This window comes from Cibotium barometz, chromosome 16 (genome assembly GCF_041138505.1).
Source record: "Cibotium barometz isolate CiBa-2024 chromosome 16, ASM4113850v1, whole genome shotgun sequence".
Lineage (NCBI taxonomy): Eukaryota > Viridiplantae > Streptophyta > Polypodiopsida > Cyatheales > Cibotiaceae > Cibotium > Cibotium barometz.
Genome location: NC_141061.1, coordinates 10388193 through 10408803, shown reverse-complemented (window position 1 = coordinate 10408803; position 20611 = coordinate 10388193). Strand labels below are relative to the sequence as shown.

At 42.5% G+C, this 20611-nt stretch overlaps 1 protein-coding gene across 2 annotated transcripts in view; it reads right to left on the bottom strand.

The window, feature by feature from the left end:
• The window catches only part of LOC147630353 (translation factor GUF1 homolog, chloroplastic-like), a 97091-nt gene that overhangs the window by 57651 nt on the left and 18829 nt on the right, over positions 1-20611 (bottom strand). For both annotated transcript variants that reach the window (XR_015267631.1, XM_086810212.1), the window contains exons 3-7: positions 11931-12020; positions 8240-8296; positions 6425-6490; positions 6150-6212; positions 6003-6047 (exon numbers count right to left, since the gene is read on the bottom strand). Coding sequence is in view for 1 of the 2 variants with exons in the window: in XM_086810212.1 (XP_086666338.1) it covers positions 6003-6047; positions 6150-6212; positions 6425-6490; positions 8240-8296; positions 11931-12020 (321 nt within the window). In the remaining variant the exon portion in view is untranslated. The remainder of the gene's footprint in view (positions 1-6002; positions 6048-6149; positions 6213-6424; positions 6491-8239; positions 8297-11930; positions 12021-20611) is intronic.

Here is a 20611-nt window from a genome sequence, read left to right as displayed (position 1 = left end):
GGTTTGTTGGGTTTTACGCTGTGTATGCACCCAGAGGAGTGCTAGTGATCATCAGTAGATTACTGGGGCACTTTTTACTTCAGTTAGTGGAGGTTTTTTTCCCAGTTTAGCTCAGTTTCACTTATATGCAGTTTATAAGTGTTTTGGTCCACCCGGCACATTTTATGGCCGGACATGTGAACACTTATCTTTAGGGTCACTATTATGTGGCTATTGTACTTCACTTTTATCATCAAGCATATACTGAAGTCGTGTTCTCTCTCTCTGTTGGTTTCCACGCCTGCTTGAAGCTTCTGTAAACCCTAACCCTAACACTTCATTGCCTTCAGCAACACCCAAGTACAGCTTTAGCTTCGTGCATGGCTGTCCTTTTTCTACCACTACATCATCAACATCTGCCTGACCAATGGGCTCAACATTAGCCATGTCTAGCTGCTGATTTTCAGCATATATGGGCTGATTTCCAGCCATACATAGGATGAGTGTCCAAATGCCCAACAGCAGGCAAGTATGTACCATACAAAGGAAGAAGAGTATCAAAGAGATCCTGTGAGCCTACATGTGGCTGTTTTTTGCACTCAAGCAAGGGCTGAAAAGAATTCTCCACAAATGCCACCTCTCTAGCCATAATCCTCTATGAGGGATGGTAGAGATGGTACCCTTTGCTCTTTGAAGGGTAGCCCACAACAATGCATTTCACTACCTTATCATCAAGCTTTGTGCGATGCAGCTCACACACAAGAGCATAAGCCAAGCATCCAAATACATGCATATGAGCCGCAGATGGCTTCCTATCATGCAAAGCTACATAAGGAGTGATGTTATGCAAAGCCTTGGTCAGACATCTATTAAGAACATAGGGTGAACACATGATAGCTATAGGCTGCACACATGATAGCTTCCATCCAAAACTTGTGAGGCAAGCTTTGGCCTTTGACCATGCATCGTATCATCTCTATGAGAGAATTATTTTTTCTCTCAAATACACCATTTTGCTGAGGAGTATAGAGCATGGTACATTGATGCTAAATGCCCCTTTCTAACAAATATGTATTGAACTCTTTGGGCATGTACTCTCCCCCTATCCGTACGTAATGTCTGAATCGTACATCCAAAGACATTTTCAACCATGAGCTGAAAGTGCTTAAAGCGCATAAATACCTCTGACTTCTGCTTGATAGCATAGACCCAACTGAATCTGGAAAGGTCATCAATGAACGCTTCCAGATCATCAATGAACATAACGAAGTAGAGATGACCTCCAATGGATGGTGTCCTTATCGGACCACATACATCACTATGTATGAGCTGCAATTTTTGAGCAACCCTCATTGAACCATCCTTGGGAAATGGTGCCCAATGCATTTTGCCTAGAATGCAACCCTCACATACATGTTCGACAATTGCATCAAGTGTCAACAATGTAGAGACCATTTCATGCCTTTGCAGGCATATCAGACTAGCAAAGTTCAAATGGCAAAACCGAGCATGCCAAAGCTCTGCATCTGTTACACTGGATGTACAACACTCCATGTGCATCATATGCAACTCTCTCATATGCATCAAGTCTGTAGAGACCATGACATAAAGTATCAAATGCAATAATACAATCCCCATCACTACAATCATGTACAGTGCATCTATCATGTGCATCTGTCATCCATAAAACGAACCACTATGCCAGACCCAACAATGGCCGTTAACAAACAGGAGGTTCTTCTTGATACCTGGTACATACAATACATGAGAGAGAGTGATCGTCCCACCATTTGAGAGCATGTGTGCATGTGCCTGTATCACAGAAGCAACTACAGCTTATCCAGTAGATGCTCCGAGAGCAGTCTGTTGTGCAGCAACCCACCACTAGACAAGCATCATCACCTGTGGCAATACCCAAAAGCCCTTTGGCTGATAGAAAAGTTATCTAAATAGAGGCTTGACGACCAAAAAGGGCCCCAATGATCGGTGTCAAGATGTCGTATGTCGATGCCGATTGCACAAAAAGAGAGCATGAGGAATGCCGGATTCAACCTAGGCTCGATTCAGCTCTATTTTCAAAAAAGCTAAAATTTTGCAGAAGGGTTTGGATGGCCTGAACAAGCTCCGATTATGAAGTTCTTTGGCTTGGGAGACACGGAAAATGACAAGGAATACACCCGTGTAAAAACAATCAAAAAATTTTGACTTTTGAAAATGGACTGTGCAACGGTGGCGCCATCGGCGGCGGAACTAGTGGCTCAGCCGGCTGATGGGCGCTCCTAGGGCAGATGAGGCGGAGTGGCACAAATCGACAAATTGATTTGGGGCTTCTCTAATTAAGTCTGTTCCTATAGGCATACTGTTGGAGCTGTGGGTGGAGGAGACAGCGCTGCTCCTGATGGGCGGCAACTGCCCTAATTAGGGCAAGCTCCAAGATAGGGCTTACGCTTCCTTAGTAGGGGCCTAGAAAGGTCTTGTGAGCCTTTTAGAGGGGCTTTCCAAAGAGAAAGAGAATCTGCAAGTGAATCAAGCTCCTCGATTTTTGCCCGCAAATTGCTGAAGAAAACCTTGAATACCAATGGTTGTAGCTTCAACTTTGATACCAAATGTTGGGTAGAGAGGGGAGCAACAGCGACACACACACAGAGAAGCAAGTACACAGTCATAGCTTGTCAGAGAAAAAGGCATGTAACTCAATAATGTTACTTGTACAAAATGAAAGTATCATAACATGATAAGGTAACATACACTAAGTGGCTTAGGGTGTGTTCCTGTGCATGGGGGAAAGCCCCCCTCCTAAGGAGAGTAAAAAGTGTCCCAACTATCCTACACACCTGTCCATACACTACTTCTTTTGACACTTTTTCTAGATTCGCACCAACTCACTACATTCTATCAACGTTTCTCCTTTATGATTGCATTTATGATTGCATTTACGATTGCATTCTTCAAAATAAATTTACCTTTTAACTTATTAATGTTGTGGTTTTTTTACCTTTTATTATTTTTATGTTTTTTATAGTCTTTGCATTTCCCATATATGTTTTGTACACTTAAGCTTTGAATGCTAAGTACATTAAATACAACTGAGGTCAATGTGAGCATTTGGATCTAGAGTGGATATCCTTGTTGAGCTCAATGAGAGAGAGAGAGAGAGAGAGAGAGAAATATTGCTCACTCAACCATGATGATATCTTGGAGGCTACCATAGTTTTGGCTAGTTTAGTTGGAGGGGACTTGGCCTTCTAGCTAACAAGTTGATGCTACATCAAAATGTTGGTATGATTTGGGGCATGGTTTGCTTGGCTCTTTCCTTAGTGATTCAGAGATGATGGGTTTGGGGACAACTTTAGTCACACTGCTTTGGCCAGCTTGAGGTTTGGACTTGGTAATAAGCAAGTTGGATCAACTTTTAAAACTTAGGCTTGACTTGGATTGGCAAGATCAATGACTTTCACTCTCTATATAACTTTCCTTTAGGGGTGCGTAATGGATCTTTTGCTTGGGAACAAGATCTATGGATTACCGTCATAGTATCCTTGTGCTTTTAGAAGCCCTTTTGGGATTTAATAAGCATGGCAAGGCCTTGGCAGTAAGGGTTCTTGAAGAGCATTCATAGTATTACCCTTGTGCTTTGAGAAGGCCTTTTGGGATTTAACAAGCTTCCTATTTAGAACAAGGCCTTGGCTATCTAAGGTTCTTAAGGAGCCTTCTAGTATGGTTGAGGTTCTATAATTGACGTGAGGTTTCTCCTCTCTTATCCTAATTCAGCTAAGATATCAATTTTTGAAGTGTATTCTCTAGTGAGAGAATGTGAAATTTTAATAGGATGAGCATTTTAATGAAAAACTAGAAGCGTGATTAATTAGAAAACAAAATTTAAGATTCATAGCCAAGCTACCATGTACATAAATTAATTGAGGTTATCCCATGTGTACCCCCTCTCAAGGGATGATTATTGGAGTTAGTAGAAGATCGGAGTGATGTTTAGAAAAACTCGTGGGTTATTGAAGAGGTGGGAAGCTCATTATCTTGCACACAACGTACAACAAGTCTCCTCCAAGTCAATTTTCCAAGATATAAATAAGACCTTTGCTTAAATTTTGCATATCTTCTATTCTTTTGCAATTTATTTGTCTATTCCATGGTGATTCTTATTTAAATCAAATGATGAAAATGAAGTCCTATTCTCTACATATTTCTCAAAACCAAAGACTTTTAACGTCTAATTTTGACACTTTATCCTTAGCATAAATTAGATATTACACATAACCTTTGTAGAAACCCCAAATTGAGGATAGTAAGAACTCCATATTAACCTTACGTCATATCTTGGATGTCCTCGATTCAAAGAGGCTAAGTCCTTAAGTTGAGAAGGATTTGACATCCTATTGATAAGAAAGGGAAATGAATCCAAGAAGAAATCAAGGTTGGGATATTTTAAGGGATCTTCAAGAAAGGATAAGACCTCAAGAATGACCAAAGACTCTTAGAGACTTTCAAATGTAAATTGAACCCAAAAAAAAAATAGTAAATGGATGACCTCAGAAAAACCTTCTTTGTACGCAAAGGACTTTACTTGAAGTTGTATGGAATGACTTATGGAATCAAGACTTGGAAGTGAACCCAAGAAAGGAAAAATCTTGAGAGGACCTCGCCTGGATGTGTGGTTGGAGAAATTTGACTCTAAAAATATCCCAACTGGTAGACATTCTGTCATAGGCACTTTGCCAACTCTTGGTATCTACTCAATTCCAGATGTAATGATGCGAACAGAATTTCCATCGGAGTCGGGCCAAAAATAGCAACTCTCCTAAATTTTAGGAGTGTGGTCCTTTGCATTCTAGGATAATCCCCCATTCCCAAAGCTTGAACTTTCCAAATATTTAGACATCCTGGAGTCCACAAGACCCCTTTCATACTGGGAAATGTCCAAGCTAGTGACAAATCCCAAGTGCATATATATTTGCATCATTATTGCTGGTTGACCTGTTTTATTGATGTTAGCCAGCTCCAGGGAACAACCCATGACCTGCACCAGTGGCAGACTGCCACGAGGCACAGGTGAATGTTGGAAAACCTGCCCACCTGTCCTGTGCACCTAAACTGGAGCCTTGCTACTGTCCAGGTGAATGTATGGGTGGGATGTGTCACAAATACCCTGAATTTCAAGCCAACCCATCTTTTTGCATCGACATAGCATCGATAAGAAGCACATAGAGTGATCCTCTCTTCTAGTGTCAGTGTCTAATGCTGCACAACCAATTTTCTTGCAATCAGTCATTGCACATGGTGTGGCTGCAAGGCCCTCCATCTGGGTAATATACAACTATATAGAGCCCGTGTGCGATATAGCATTTTCTCCATCAAAAACAACCAATTTAGTATCATTGATACTGGTGGGGTTTGACAACACATGTGGAGATTGTGAATGGTCCATTTATTTGTTAGCCCATTACGTTCCAATGAAGTTTTCGGTCGGAAATGTCCACTTGAACTATTTAATTTACACCCTTTCAAAGAGTCCTTCAAAACTAAAAATGTTATATATCATCCAATCACATTCGTGTTCAAGACTCACAACCCAAGGATGAGGTGTTTTGTTATTTTATCAGTATACCTCTTTCAAATCTTACTGCAAAAAATGGCCAAGGCACCGGGGTTTCAGCTGTTCCCATAATCATAATGACGACTTCCGGCTATCTCAGCCGTTTCCCCCCTTCTGCCTGTTTCCCCAACAATACCTGCCATTTCCCTCGCAAAACCCCCATTGTAGACTGATATTAATTTCTCTTCGTTCTTTACGCTACATTAACTTCCTTTTCCCTACTCTCTTGACTTAATGTCCTGTTTTCTTACATCTCCATGTGTTTCTACTCCCCTCTTCTGTCCCTCCTCCCCCTTATTCTCATCTTCCTTGCTGACGGTGTTTCCCCGTTTCAGTCCCCCTAAAAACTATCATTTTTGTTTTCATTTCATCTGTGTCCCCATCTCCCATAATGATGCTCTCAGTTAAAAAATACCTTAGCAGAGCAAAGAATTGCCTCAGTGCAATCAAGTCCTACAATCTGCAAAAAACATGTAGATTAAAGCTTTGTTAGTACCATATGCCAAAATACTGTAAAATATTCAGATCATTTTACAAATATGTTATGGAGCATGCCGTTGACCTGTTCAATTTCATTCCGTACTCGTTCCGGATCAGCTCCTGGAAGGTCAATCTTGTTGAGCACCTGCAACCACATACACAAGAGTGGAAAATCTGGTGCTTGTAAGAAACCAATAAAAACCAGTACCCTTCATTTTTTTGGTATGCAATGACTGGTCACAGGTGACAGAATAAGCTTCCCTTTCTATGGAACTCTTTCAGTAAGCCCATCCATAAGACAACATACAATAGAACACCGATACAATTCGCTCAACAAATTGAAACCTCACTGCATACCGGTATTATCTCCAAATTATTTTCCAAAGCAAGATAAACATTGGCAAGGGTTTGTGCTTCCACACCCTGCATTGAAACAAAGACCCTTTTAAAATTATATTTTGTGTAATGCCTGGGATGCCTTTCATATATGTATGTATGTATGTATGTATACACATACATACATACATATATACATACATACATACATACATATATATACCTAGATGAATCCAAGAACCAGGATATATATATATATTATATACCCTGTGTGTGTGTATATACATATACATACATATATATATATATATATATATATATATATATATATATATATATATATATATATATATATGTGTGTGTGTGTGTGTGTGTGTGTGTGTGTGTGTGTGTGTGTGTGCACGCACTTTTTTTTTTGTAAAGCTTCATGTCATTAATTACAGGTGGGAAACCTCAAAACGAGGAAAACCCACCAAAAAGACCACACTTTTTATTTACAAGTGGGAAACCTCTAAGCGAGGAAAACCCAGAAAAAGAAGAGTAACTATAGGCTTCACTACCTAGAAGCAATCAAAGTAAATCCTATAAGCATCAAGAGTGATGTCCCCAGCATCATAAGCAAAATGAAGCGCGTGACCAAGCGAGAACTTGAAGTAATGGAAGGGAACAATGTCATTGGCTTGGAACATGAGGTTGTTCCGAACATGCCATATGGTCCAAAAGACCCAGAATCGGACCCAGCTGAAAAATACAGCAAACTGAGGTGTGTGTGCACGCACACATACATACATACATACATACATGTATGCATACTTATACATACATGTGTGTGTGTGTGTGTATGTGTGTACGCATATATGTGTGTGTATGTGTACGCATATATGTGTGTGTATGCATACATACATACATATATGTGTGTGTACGTATATATGTATGTGTGTATCCGAGTCACAGATTTGGGAAACATTTTTGGCTCTTTGGCAAATTATTGCAGTCTTTGTCCCAATACTCACTATTTCTTTTCTGGGTGAGATATTGGGCTCTTTGGACAATTTGGAGTGAGCACAACATGGCATACTTAGGTAGGCTGAATCAACAGTCATATGAATTCTTCAGAGCCTCATTGCGGCAATCCTTATATGATGCCTGCCATGAGGGTGATATGGATGCTTCTTGCATAGAGCTCTTCTGTTTATGTTTCTGACATTTGGGTTCCTCTCCTTTATGGAGATCTCCCATCTTTGTAAATTTGTGAACATATAAATATACTGCACTAGACATTACCAAAAAAAAAAGTGTGTGTCTATATAGATATATATATATATTTATGTATATGTATGTATGTATATATATACATATAGATATATACATATATATATATATATATATATATATATATATATATATATATATATATATATATATATATGTATGTATGTATGTATGTATGTATGTATACGTACGTACGTACGTATATACATATATATATATATATATATATATATATATATATATATATATATATATATATATATATATATATGCGTGCGTGTGTGTGTGTGTGTGTACATACATATATGTATGTATATATGTGTGTGTGTGTGTGTGTGTGTGTGTGTGTGTGTGTGTGTGTATTATATATATATGTATGTATGTATGCATACATGTGTGTGTGTGTGTGTGTGTTTGTGTGTGCGTGTGTGGAAAGAAAGAACGAAAGTTCTATTAAACGTCTTCAAAAGACCATAGAGGTCTATGAGACAAAAAGTTAGAGTTGAGAGAGAGAGAGAGAGAGAGAGAGAGAGAGAGAGAGCACAGAGGTTTCTTTGATCGTACCTGGGAAGCATCTACTACTAAAAGAGCACCCTCACATGCAGCAAGAGAGCGGGAGACCTGTTTTTAAAGATTGTCCAGATCTGCTATGAGCAATTGTATGTAAAAATAAGGAGAAAAAAAAAACACAAATGATTATGCCATATCATGATTTGAAGACATGATTGTAAGATATGGATAGATGAGGCAGCCAAAGCGTAGTAACTTGATGAGAGGTAATCTTAAGTTAATTCAGAGGAATTAATGACAAGCAGAGGTAAACTCTTCACATCTTCTTAATAACAATCAGCAACACCATCTTCTAAACCAGCCTGATTTTGAGCTTTCAAGCAACCAGAGGTTCTGTACACATTTCTTAACAAACCAATGTAGTGCTTAGCCAATGAAAGGGGGTGCAATCAGGCAGATGTAAAATTTTAAAGAAAAACAGTGAATCCAAGAAGGTTCGATCATTATAATTTACAACCAACATAGTACTAGTAAAGTCGGTGATCTGCATGTCATTCAAAAATCTCACAAGGATGAGGTGGATGAAACATCGACTGAACCATCAAGCGGTCAAAAGACAACTTAGAAGCCTCTTCGGGAGCGAATATGCAGAGCCAAATCTGCCGAGGGAATGCTGAAGATAACTTCTCGCTACCTTGGATTGTAGCACACTGAGGTGCTCTGCTCCAGAGATGTATGCACAAGTCAAAAGACTCAAGCACACATGATCACTGCTATGCACACCCAGATCTGTTGAGGGAATGCAGGACTGATGACTGAATGCTGAAGATAACTTCTGGCTGCCTTGGACTGTGCACACTGAAGTGTTTGCTGTAGAGATGTATGCACGAGTCAGAAGACTAAAGCACACATGATCACTATTGTGTTTCATTGCTGAATGATGTAAGAATGAGATGGAACTGAAGGGCTTATGTATGCTTCCCTACTGCAAGTCGGCTAGTTGATATGTTGTTGGCCTATTTATATATGCTCACAACATGCTGAAATAAGGCATTTATGCAAGTGCCTTTCACATGTGTGGCTTCTACTGCTGGCTGACTAGATGTTGATGGCCGACTGGGGCTGCTGGTCGACTAGAAGCTGCTCTGCCATGCTAGCCCTTTGTGGCTCTTGGTGGCCCTTGGTGGCTCTTATGGGACCCCACCTAAGGCTGGCCCTACGACAAAGCGTAAAGCCCTTTTCTCCTACATGCTTGCTACATGCATCTACTCTACGATGACCTAAATGCTCTCTCTGTTCTCCAAGTGGGTTAAGTGACACATACCGACACCTAAGGCTTCAGATGTGACCTACGTAGCTCGTGCCTGACATGTCCCTAGACTAGGGCTCAGAATGGGGTCGTAGCATATGACAAATAATTCTTAAAAAGGTTCTAATTGTGTACAAATGTAGCACTGATGATGAACTAGTTACTAGTGTCACAGGGTGCTTGTGACAAACAAAACAAGGGACAACAAGCTGACAGCTTGCCTGAAGATGCCATGAGCAAGATGGAGTATGCCAAAAATTAGTGTAAATGCTTCAGCGTCAGAATGCAAGCAATCTGATAACTATATACACAACACCAAGATTATTGGCATACACCTGGTTGGGTGTCATATGCATCACATCTGTGAGTGCCACATGGTCATGGATCTCAGCATCAGCCGCCTCTTAGGCAAGATGAAGGGCAGAACATGGTCCAATTTTAAAAGGTGTCCAAGACATGGCTCAATGGTTGGGACACAAGTTGGGCACAATATGAACATGTAATATGGTATTTTTGATGATGTTTTATGACTCGAAAATGGATGGCTGACCTAAAAACGACTTGCTATCAAATCACTATACAACGGAGGTCAAAGGTCATTGTAAGGCATCTCTCAAAGGCATTCAACACCAGAGACACAATTCTGAGGTGCATCCTTCATGCACAGCACTCGACATCTGGATCATAGGTGAGAGCACTTCTCATCTGCATTTTCACATGAAGAGCAGCCAGTCACCTTTTGCAAATGCATCATCAGTCATGCATGATTATGCAAGAGTAGATCTTAGTTGAGATCTGTGGACATCATTGAATATATTCGTTGCAATATATATAGTAATTTAGGTCTATGGTCTTCTCTACTATGTTTTGCCATGTTCAATCTTGATTAGCATTAATCTGTGTTTATGCTTAGTGGTAAACATCATTTAATTCTTCCTCTGTTAGCACACATGTTACATTGGTATCAGATCCTAGGGATATATCTTAGGGCAGTTTGTGCATGCTGAATTAAGGTTTCAAAAATTACGGTTTGTGTTTTAGTGTTTGCATGCCATAAGGTTTTCCTGTTTTATATTGTTTTCAACCTTGTTTCACCTTACATGCAAATTAGGTTTTGCACGTTGAAAATTAGGGTTTTCATTACCTTTCGCCATGCAATCTAAGGCTAAACCCTCATCAGCATGTAAAAGCAGTCCCTCATTGAATGCATAAGGCACTTAAGACTTAAATGAAGAGACACAGCCTACTTTCTTCATCCTTCATCCTTTTCTCCGTACTTCCTTTCTCTTCCTCCTCTTTTTTGAATTCTCTAATTTTTTCTCCAATTTCTAAATCAAGTTTCATACCATCAAAAAAGCTGCCATGGCACAAGCAATGATGCACCTTACACGATAGCCAATGACAAAGGAGGCATATGTCCCAAGCTTGAATGAAGTGACCCTCCATCTCCTATAAAAAGAGACTTAGTCTTCAATTTAGTTTGCTCTCTTGGACATCAAAATCGAGCCATATTCCTTCAAAATCTAGCTTTGACTTTACAAGGTTTCTCCATACTATTCACTTGTAACAGATTTTCCCCCACATGAAGGTCTCGCAAATGACACTGATAAGAAGGTATGGGATACCACAATAAATGGTATCAAGATGGTAGTAAAGGGATACAAAGAAGCCTTTGATTTGCAAATTCTAAATATGATTAAGACAAATGTCATCCGTGGTAGGGAGTGGCTTTATGGATTGGGTCATTCCTTACAAAGAAGCTACTTAATCATTCCAAAACACTTGAACATGAAGCTCAAGCATTTCATTCAACAATTTCTTTTCCCAATACACCTTTTTCATCAAATTTACACAAATAAGCATTGAACTACAGGTATACACAAGCCCCTTGACTGAGCTTCTCTTTCTCTATTACATTAGCATCGTCTAAAACCTGATAAAGTTTTTTGTGTTTATATGCAGCTTTGCTTTTTCTAACTTTACAAAACAAGTTAAATCTTGTACATCTCTCTTCAAAGAAAGAATACGATAGCCCACAAATTTAATATCCAAAGTGCAAGAAAAGGGGTCAATGGAGACCATTAGATCAATGCAACTGATCCATTTTGCTAGATGAGAGTTCTACTCCTTGTATTTGATATATTGAGTTTTCTAAGAGATACATCTTCTATGACGAAGCTGATAAGTCTTTTAGCACTAAAATAAGCGGCATGCATATGATGCATGCATGTGGTAATTTCTACACATACAAAGCTATCCCTATCAGATACATCTTCAGCAACAAAGCTTGCTAGCATAAAAAAGAATAGAGGGGTGTGTGTGTGTGTGTGTGTGTGTGTGTGTGAGAGAGAGAGAGAGTGAGCCAATTGTTCTCGATCGCACTCGATGTCTCAAAAGTGTTATAGAAGTAAGAGTCAAGGCAAACAGAAAAGTTACCTCATAAGAAAAGTCAACATGGCCTGGAGTATCGATTAGATTCAAACAATAAGGTATTCCCTTTCTAGTTACAAATCGCATGCGTGCCGCCTGAAAAACATCAAATAGTTGAAAAATGAGAGATTTCAAACAACATGTATGTTGGAGGGCAAAACACCAACAGTAATAAAGCGTAAAGATATACAACAAATGTAATTCTTCCAATTGGTGTGGAATGTTTGGTTTAACACAATGCTAATCAATACACTAAAATACAATAAGATTTAATGCACAACAAGCACAATACAAAATATCATCTGTTGAATTGACAAGAGACACATAATGAGCCGGAACGGCCGGCCCCTCCCCCAAATAAGGTATATTGATCTTGGGAGAATCAAATACATAGCATCACGGGCATTTCTGACCAGATTTCCATACCAATGCGTATGAAAACAATATGGTTGTCGATGAAGATCTCCAAGGAGTTGCCTTCTCACACTACCCTCTCAAGTGCCCAGGTTCCCTTCCATCTACTCTCTATTGTTCTGCCCTAACATGGTAGAAACAATCTTCAAGAGACCGTGTAGGACAAGAGAACACTACACAAGGTATGTGGAAATGGAGTCATGCTGTCCTTTCCTCTTGCTACTTGCTACCATAATTGGTCATCTGAGCTTACCAACTGCAAGTAGAGTCCACAACAGCAAAAGTCTTAGCGATGAAAGTGCCTGCTCGAAGGCTGAAATCCTTAATTTGTCATGATTCTTCGCGACGAAAGTCTTCATGCAAGTGCAGGGAACCTTGGGAAAGTTTTCCCTATGGTTCTACTTAAGAAAGGATGGCTACAATTAGGGTTTTCAGTCAAAAGACCAGAAATTACAACAAACAAATGGACTGTTTTGCTGTTGAGCCATTGAGACTATGTAGGAGGAAGAATATGCTCCATAAACAATCTTAGATGCTTGAGAAACACTCTAGCAAGCTTGGACATGGAGTTGGGAGAGAAGAAGAGCAGAAAATACAACCATCTTCTTTTCTCGCTGCAACATCTCCTCAAGCTCATCCACTTATGATAGATCCTCAATGACCGGTTCACTGGGCTCCAACTCCACATACTTGCGAATAAGACTCACATGAAAAGCATTGTGTATATGCCAATGACTAGGCAATTGAAACCGGCCTTCAGAAATCTCACGGGCGGTGAAACAAACACTCGCACATAAAACACTTCATCACCCATGGAAACCTGGAAAAGGAAACAAACAGGGGGAGCTAGAGTGCTCTTGCAAATAGTACAAGGACACCGATTGGCCCCAAAACGCAGTGGCGCCCCTTGCGGTATTTCTTTACTTGAACAAAATTTGAGTACAAAGTACAACTTGTCGAATCCTCTATCAATAGGATCCCTTATAGCTTTTCACCCAGGACTTCCAAATAAGAACACTCGCTATTACAACAAAGTATTCCATAGAGAAGGCACACTTGTATGACACCTCCCTGCTTGAAAAGGTCTTCTCCATCTCAACCATACCCTTTCCCAAACAGCAGTAGGGCTGTACCAAACCATATGACCTTCCTATAGTCACAGCTTGCATGTGACCTCGAGAAAACTAGAACCTGCTCACATGAATCCAAAGACATCCACCTAAAACCAAAGACCTGTATCTAATAAACCATAGACCTATATCCATAAACCATAGGCCTATTTCCTCTCGAAAAACCAATGTCCTCTTTCCATGACAGATATACCATCCAAACACGGTTGCCAAAACCTAGAGAGAGAAAGATATAGGACGTGTCAAGAAATCCCTGAATACACATAAGTCCAAGATGAAGAGCAACACACATCTCTTCCAAGAACATCATCCTCTGTATCTTAACTTAATCCTCTGTATCCCAATCTCGTAAAACAAGGTCTGCAATCCACGATGTAAGAGAGAACAATATCCACGCTCCAGGGCCTGTAATCCACTGAGAAAGAAAGAAAGAAAGAAAGAAAGATATATTAGCGTCTACGAGAGGCCAAAGTCGGCCTATGAGACAAAAAATAATACAACTGGGTTCTTCCGGGCATCAGAAGAAAAGAAACAAAAGAAAAAGTGTGCATGTGTCTGGATACAACTGTGAATCATCATGAATCGGTGGAGCCCATATACAAACAATATAAGGGGGGGTGGGGATGTGGATGGAGTGCTAAGGCAAGATGCATCTCTATATGCTGAAGGGGTAGTACAAGCATGCTATGCAGATTTATGTCTAACTCCATCCAGTGCCATAAGAGGGATATAAGATATCATACATCGCCGATGTTGAGAGAGAAAGAAAGAAAGAAAGAAAGATTTTATTAACGTCTTCCAAAAGACCGAACTCGGCCTATGAGACAAATCAGTGTACCTATGTGGGGTATCCTCTGTCATTCCAACAAAATCAAAAAGTACTGAACTAAAAAGCTGAATCTGGGTGTGCAATAAGTACAATGAGTGGGGGAGGGAATGGAGCTCTACTACTAGGAGAATGCAAAGCTATATGCATGGAGTATACATTCATGATATGCAACCTAGCTAGCTCCATCCTGTACCATACTGGGGGTATAAAATGGTATACATCAATGAAGGGGGTGTCCACAGCTCCCTGAAGAACATGCCTGGGTCTGCGAGCCAGTCGCTCCGCACCCTCTCTGTGAAACTGAGCTCTGATCTTTGTCATCTCTCTCTATGGTATAGGCGTAGTGTCCGAAAGCCAGGTGTCCTCTGTATCCTGCGGGCTCTGAGTGTCTCTGCTCTTTGGAGAGTAATTCCCTGCTGTGTAAGGGCTGGGAGTGGGGTGGATCTTTGAAAAAATGTAGTATTCTGTGTCTGTCGTCCCCCCTCTGGAGCTGTCTGAGCTTGTAATGATGTCTCCCTGTGACGCTGTATGTCTAGAATGAATCTCCCCAGTATGCGCTGGTCTGCTGCCTCAAAGATCTGGCGTAGGGAATGTGGCTCTCTGAATAAAATGGGATATCTCTCTCTGATGGCTGTATATGCTCTCCATCTGCATACATAATGCTCCTCACTCTCCACCTCCTCTCTGCACAATGATCAATCTGCATACCCTCTCCTCTCGGGGGATCCGTGCTACTCTGCCAGTCTCGATCTCCAATCGATGTGATGAGACTCAAGCTGACCAATAGCTGCTCGGGAGCCGTGTGGTAAAAAGTCCTCCATGTATCTAGGCCTCTCTATAAATCCATCATCAGTGATACTCATGAAGTGATCTCTGTAGTACAGCATCTTCGGTGGAAGAGGCTGTGTAGGCGATATCCATGTCTCTCGTGTATAGAGCTGCCATAGGTCCTGTCTCAATTCTCTGTTCCTCTCACTATGAGAGAGACGGATATGTGGTGCATCCCTGTCATACTGGAATGGTGGTAGATGATCCATGTCTAGGCCATGCTGTGAGAACCAATGTGTGACCTGTGCATACCATGATCTTCTGTCTCCTGTCTCAGCCAGCTGTCTAGATGCCTCAAAAGCTCTGTATGACAATCTGTTCTGTGGCATCTCTCTGAATCTGTCTAGTAGGCATATAGTCTTGAATATGGCCTCTACCATCATAGGAGGCGCAGCAAACTCTGCTCGGATAATGTCATGAGACTGACGATTTGCTGCGTATCATGCGTGCCATCATGAGGGCCTGTGGTCTCTCTATCTATGTCCACCAATGGGTAGTAAGGCCTGGCGCCCATACCGCTGCTCCATACATCAGTGCCGGTGTGACTAATGTGTCAAATAGCCACCCCTTCGTCCGGGGCTTGAAAATGCGCCTGGTATAGGCCCTCTCCAGATGTCTGTGGGTCTGCAATGGGTGTCGGTGTCCAGGGCTCTCTGAAGTGCCGCCATGAGATAGGGCTATCTCTACTCATGAAGAAATAGAAGATCTCTAGCTCCTGTATCTCTGCGAAGGCCCACCTTTTGCGGCGAGTAAGTCTCCTCATCTCTCTCCTCGACTCCTGCTCTATGATGGCTCCCAAGGCTCTCTGTATGCGGAGCCGTGAGTATAGGGCTCTGCACTCGTCATCATACCATCTGTTCTGGGGCATAGTCCCAGATCTCGCAAGCTCTCCTGAGTGGACATGATGTGGGAAGCTCTGTAATGCAATAGTGTGTAGGAGTGACGCTAGCTGGGCTGTAATGGTATCCATAGGTGCCAGGGGATTCATGAGTAGGAGCCCATCCTCTACTCTGCCAGTGTATATGTCTGCCATGTCGTGTGTGAAGTAGATGGTAGTGTGTGGCGTCGGTATGTGGGGGGCTGGTGATACTGGTGATCCGGCTAGTGAAAATGCCAAGTATGTATGGTCTGCCCCAATAGGACGAGGTGGGATGGAGAATGAGGTAACAAATTGTGATGCCTCCAAAGACCCCATAATGTAGTCTACAACCATGCCTCCGGTCCGTGTATGACCCCCATGTGGGAAGCATGCCAACCCTCTTGATCCCGGCCACTATAGCATCCCGTTAGAAATAACGAGACGATGCCTGGCTCCCAACTCTAGTAAGTGGTCCCCATAATGTCCTCTGTCTGGTCCAGTGTCCTCTGATGCTCGACTAGCCCCTATCTCCTCTGGATCCAAAGGGTGGAGGATCCCCATGTCATCATAGTCATACACCTCACACTGTTTGCTCTGTGTGTGGGCATTGAAGTCACCCGTAAGAAATACTTCCCCTAGTGTAGAATAATGCATAATCTCCTCTAACAAACAAGTGTATGGCGAGGCTCCTGTCTCCTCCTCCTGTGGCATGTCCTCTGTAATGACATAGGAGGATCCTGATGGAGGAAAGTAACATAGGGCTATGTATATAACCAAGTCTAGTTATTAATTTTATTGCCAAAGAGATTTTCCAACTTGTTCCATACCTCCCTTGCGGTTTTGTCGAAGTCGATGTGATGTATTAAATTATCTGCAAGACCCAAGCCAATATGGACAAGTGCTTTGTCATTGCGTCCACCCATGCTTTGACATCTGGAGAAGTGGCAACTACCTCGGGCTTCTCATATGTTCCTTTGACTATGTTCCACGGGCCATCTCTCATGAGGATAAGTCTCGCTTTGGTTTGCCATGTTGCAAAATTTTCCATAGAGAATTTTTGGAAGGTGATGCTTGGCCTAGGCAAATCCATGATGAGTCAACCAATGAAAGATCTTGTGTATGAAAGCTTCAATGTGATGAAGATAGCTCTGATTTTGCCAATTTTGGCTAATTTAGAGAAAAAAAAACCCAAATCAATGTGCTTGCAAGAGCTCCAATTTGATGAATTTGGCCTTCAAATTAAAAACCCCCAATTTTTACGGAATATTGGAGACTTTAATTAAGCAATTTTGTACCTGATTTTGAAAATCCCCAATTTCAAAAATTAGGGTTTCTAGTAGTGATAATGGCACAGATACTCGGCAACGAATGGAGCTTAGTGGCAGCATGGAGCTACAGAGAAGATGAGGCAATGCTTAGGAGATAGGTGTCAATGGCAAGACGGTCACAGCCAGAATTGAGTAAAGGAGCGGTAAGCATAGCAGAACCGCTGAAAGCACTACAGGTCGGCCATGCAAAACTGCCGGAGAGCAATCAGGGCGACGGTGGACGGTGACGAAAGCGATGCAACTCCAGGCTGGAGACAAGAAGTCGCCAAAGCGTAGCAGCCAGTCGGAAGCGGTGATGGCGGTAGGTGCAAACGAGAAGTCGCGGAACGGTGACCAAAAGGAGATTGCAAGATGGGAAGCGAAGCCAAAAATTCGAAGCAAGAAGTGGCGAGGAAGGAGATTGCTGCGGTGATGGCAAAATAGGGGTTGGCCCGGCAAGGCCAAATGGTGCCCAGTACCGCCTGCTAGAGTGGGCAACTTAGCCGAGGTCTTTGCCTCCCCGGTCCGCCCAGCCGACTAAGCGGCGTTGCTCAACTCAACCCAGCCGGTACCCTATCATGGGGTCCACCAGGCGGGTGGGGCCACCGACAGCGTATAGGTGGCACAGGTGGAGACAACAAAATGAGATAAGCACAGTGCGCGAGGTCCAAGTCCAGACAGCGGCTCTGATACCAAATGTTGGTACAATGTTGCTACCCTAAGGAGAGTGAAGCTCCATATTGGAGTATGAAAGAGAGGAAAAGAAGAAAAGGACAATGCTCAAATGTTTACACCACTCAATGATAGCTTGATTGATTATGATTTGAAGTACAGCAAGTGCATGCTTTTATAGGTTGCAAACCTTATCTTTTGACTCACACAAATCATACTCACATATGGGGACATGACACATGGCACACACTTATCTTATCCAGATAAGAGGGTGTTGTCATGTGCACAGTGTGTATCTACCGTGTGCTACACGCACGCAAGACTAGTTTCGAGGCTTGGGGAAGCTTGGAGCTAGGCAGGCTGATTGACGAGCTAAGTTAGGGATATACTAACGGGCAGGCACCCAAGTATGGACGGGCGGGCGCCCAAGTGTGGACGCCCGATGACCGGCCAAGAGCCTATAAAAGGGTGGCCAAGGTTAGTTATTGGAATATAGAGAGTCTCGCGAGTTTGTGAGAGCTCTATGGTCTTGGAGCCTGGATCTATTGCAGAAGTGCACCTGCTTTATGCAACCGAGGCCGGCAGCAATCTCGAGGCCCGCGAGGGCAGCTTCGTGGCTGTATGGGACGTCGCAAGGAGGAGATTGGTCGGTACGTCATCCTAGTTAGCTCAGCTCGTGGCTCGGTGGGGACAGCCAAGATTGTGGGCTTGCCCACGGCTGTCATGGTTGGGAGGTGAGTCAAGCCTGCACCCCCTTGTTTGTTTGTTTGTTCGTTTGTTTGCAGGATTCGAGTCTCGTACCAAGAACGATCACGAGGAGATCCGTGGGGATTTGACAGTGGTATCAGAGCATACCTCGTGAACGAGCAAGTCGGTAGGTAGAGAAGATGAGGTCGAAGAAAGGTATGTGTTAGAAAAGCTTGCTGTTTTTTCTGTGCATACTGCTGTTTTCAGATTCAGTATGTGTTTTCTCATCATCAAAGAAACCCATGTTGATGGGAGGTGGTAGTCTAAGTAGGGTTGATTGCTTTGCAAGAAGTAGGGAAGTCGCTTGTGCAGTCGTCCGCATGAGCAAGTCGAGTGAGAAGCAGAAAAAAAAAAGCACGATGCTTTTTTGGTTGAACGTGTGTGTGTCGTTTGTACTGCTGGCCGGGTACTGATGTACAGGTTGCAGGCGATGGGCTACCGGCGGCTACAGTCGGGCAGGCGCCTAGGGCTATATAGCTAGGCGGCCAGGCCTGCGTAGCCAGGCGGCCAGGCCTGCGTAGCCAGGCGGCCAGGCCTACGCAGCCTAGCGCAGGCGCCCAGGCCAGGCCAGGCCAGGCCACGTGGCCTTGTGGTCAGGCCTACGCCAGGCTGGCGGCGCCGGCAGCACCGGCCGTTCAGGTGGCGACAGCTGCACGAGTGACGCACACAGGCGCCGGCAAGAAACCATGCACCGGCAGCAGTCGATGACGGCAACGCAGGTTGACGTCAACAGACAGCAGCACGCCGGCGGGGTTAATCCAGGAGGAAAGGAAAAAAAAAACAAGGAAAGCACACGCCTTTTTTGGGGCTTTCGTTTCTTTTTGTTTAACTTTTTTTTTTGTTTAAAGTTTAACCCCCCCCCCCCTCCAAGGTTCAAAAGTGTTTATTTTTTTTTTAAGAGTTTAGAATATATATATCCATATACATATATATATACATATATATATATATATACATATATATATATATATATATATATATATATGTATATGTATTTTAAAAAAAAACACAAAAGCAAAAGCTAAAGCTAGCTTTTGGGGCTATCTTTATAAACCCCTTAAGTGGGCTTCTTGCCACACATCTCTCAAGTTTTCAAGCTCTCAAGCTCTCAAGTTCACTCGCACTTTTGTTGTGCGAAGATCAAATTTTCTCTCCACTTACCCTCTTCACAATGTCGACCCAAGAATCAAAGTTGGAGCCCCTTGTGGAACGCGAAGGCTTGCCGGCTACGAAAGGTACCGATGCCGATCTTTTTGACGATTTTGTGTCAAAATCAGATTTCCAAGAGTTCAAAGTAGCTCTCGAAGCTTCTTCGTCGGAACGTCAGGCACAAATCGCAGCCCAGATGCAAGCTTTGCAGAACTCCATCGCTCTTTTGACCACTACCCTCTCTACTCTATCGGGTATGGATACCTTGGCTTCTGCTTTAGGCCCCAACATTACTCCGGAACCGTTCGGGGGCGAGCAAAAGCAACGCACCAAGAAGATCGTGGACACGTGGCTACATAAGTGGCAAGTTCACTTTCGGTTTCATCCATATGATGATGGAAAGAAGATCCAGTTAGCAACAGGTTTCCTGTCCGACAAAGCTTTGCTTTGGTGGAAGGAACTCAACCCTAAGCCAACGACTTGGGCACAATTCGAAGACGTCTTCAAGAAAGAATTCCTCAAGAAAGAGGATGATTATGATGTTGTTGCCCGGTTTTCAGCTTTGACCATGACCTCGCAGCACCTCACTTATGAGGTCTACCTCCAGAAGTTTATGGACTTGCAGATGAAACATACAAAGATGGATCCCACTACTCTTTTGGGGTTTTTCGTAGCTGGTTTACCAGACTCGTACCAATTACAGGTTAAAAATAACAAATGTAAAACATTGAACGAGGCCATTCATTCAGCTC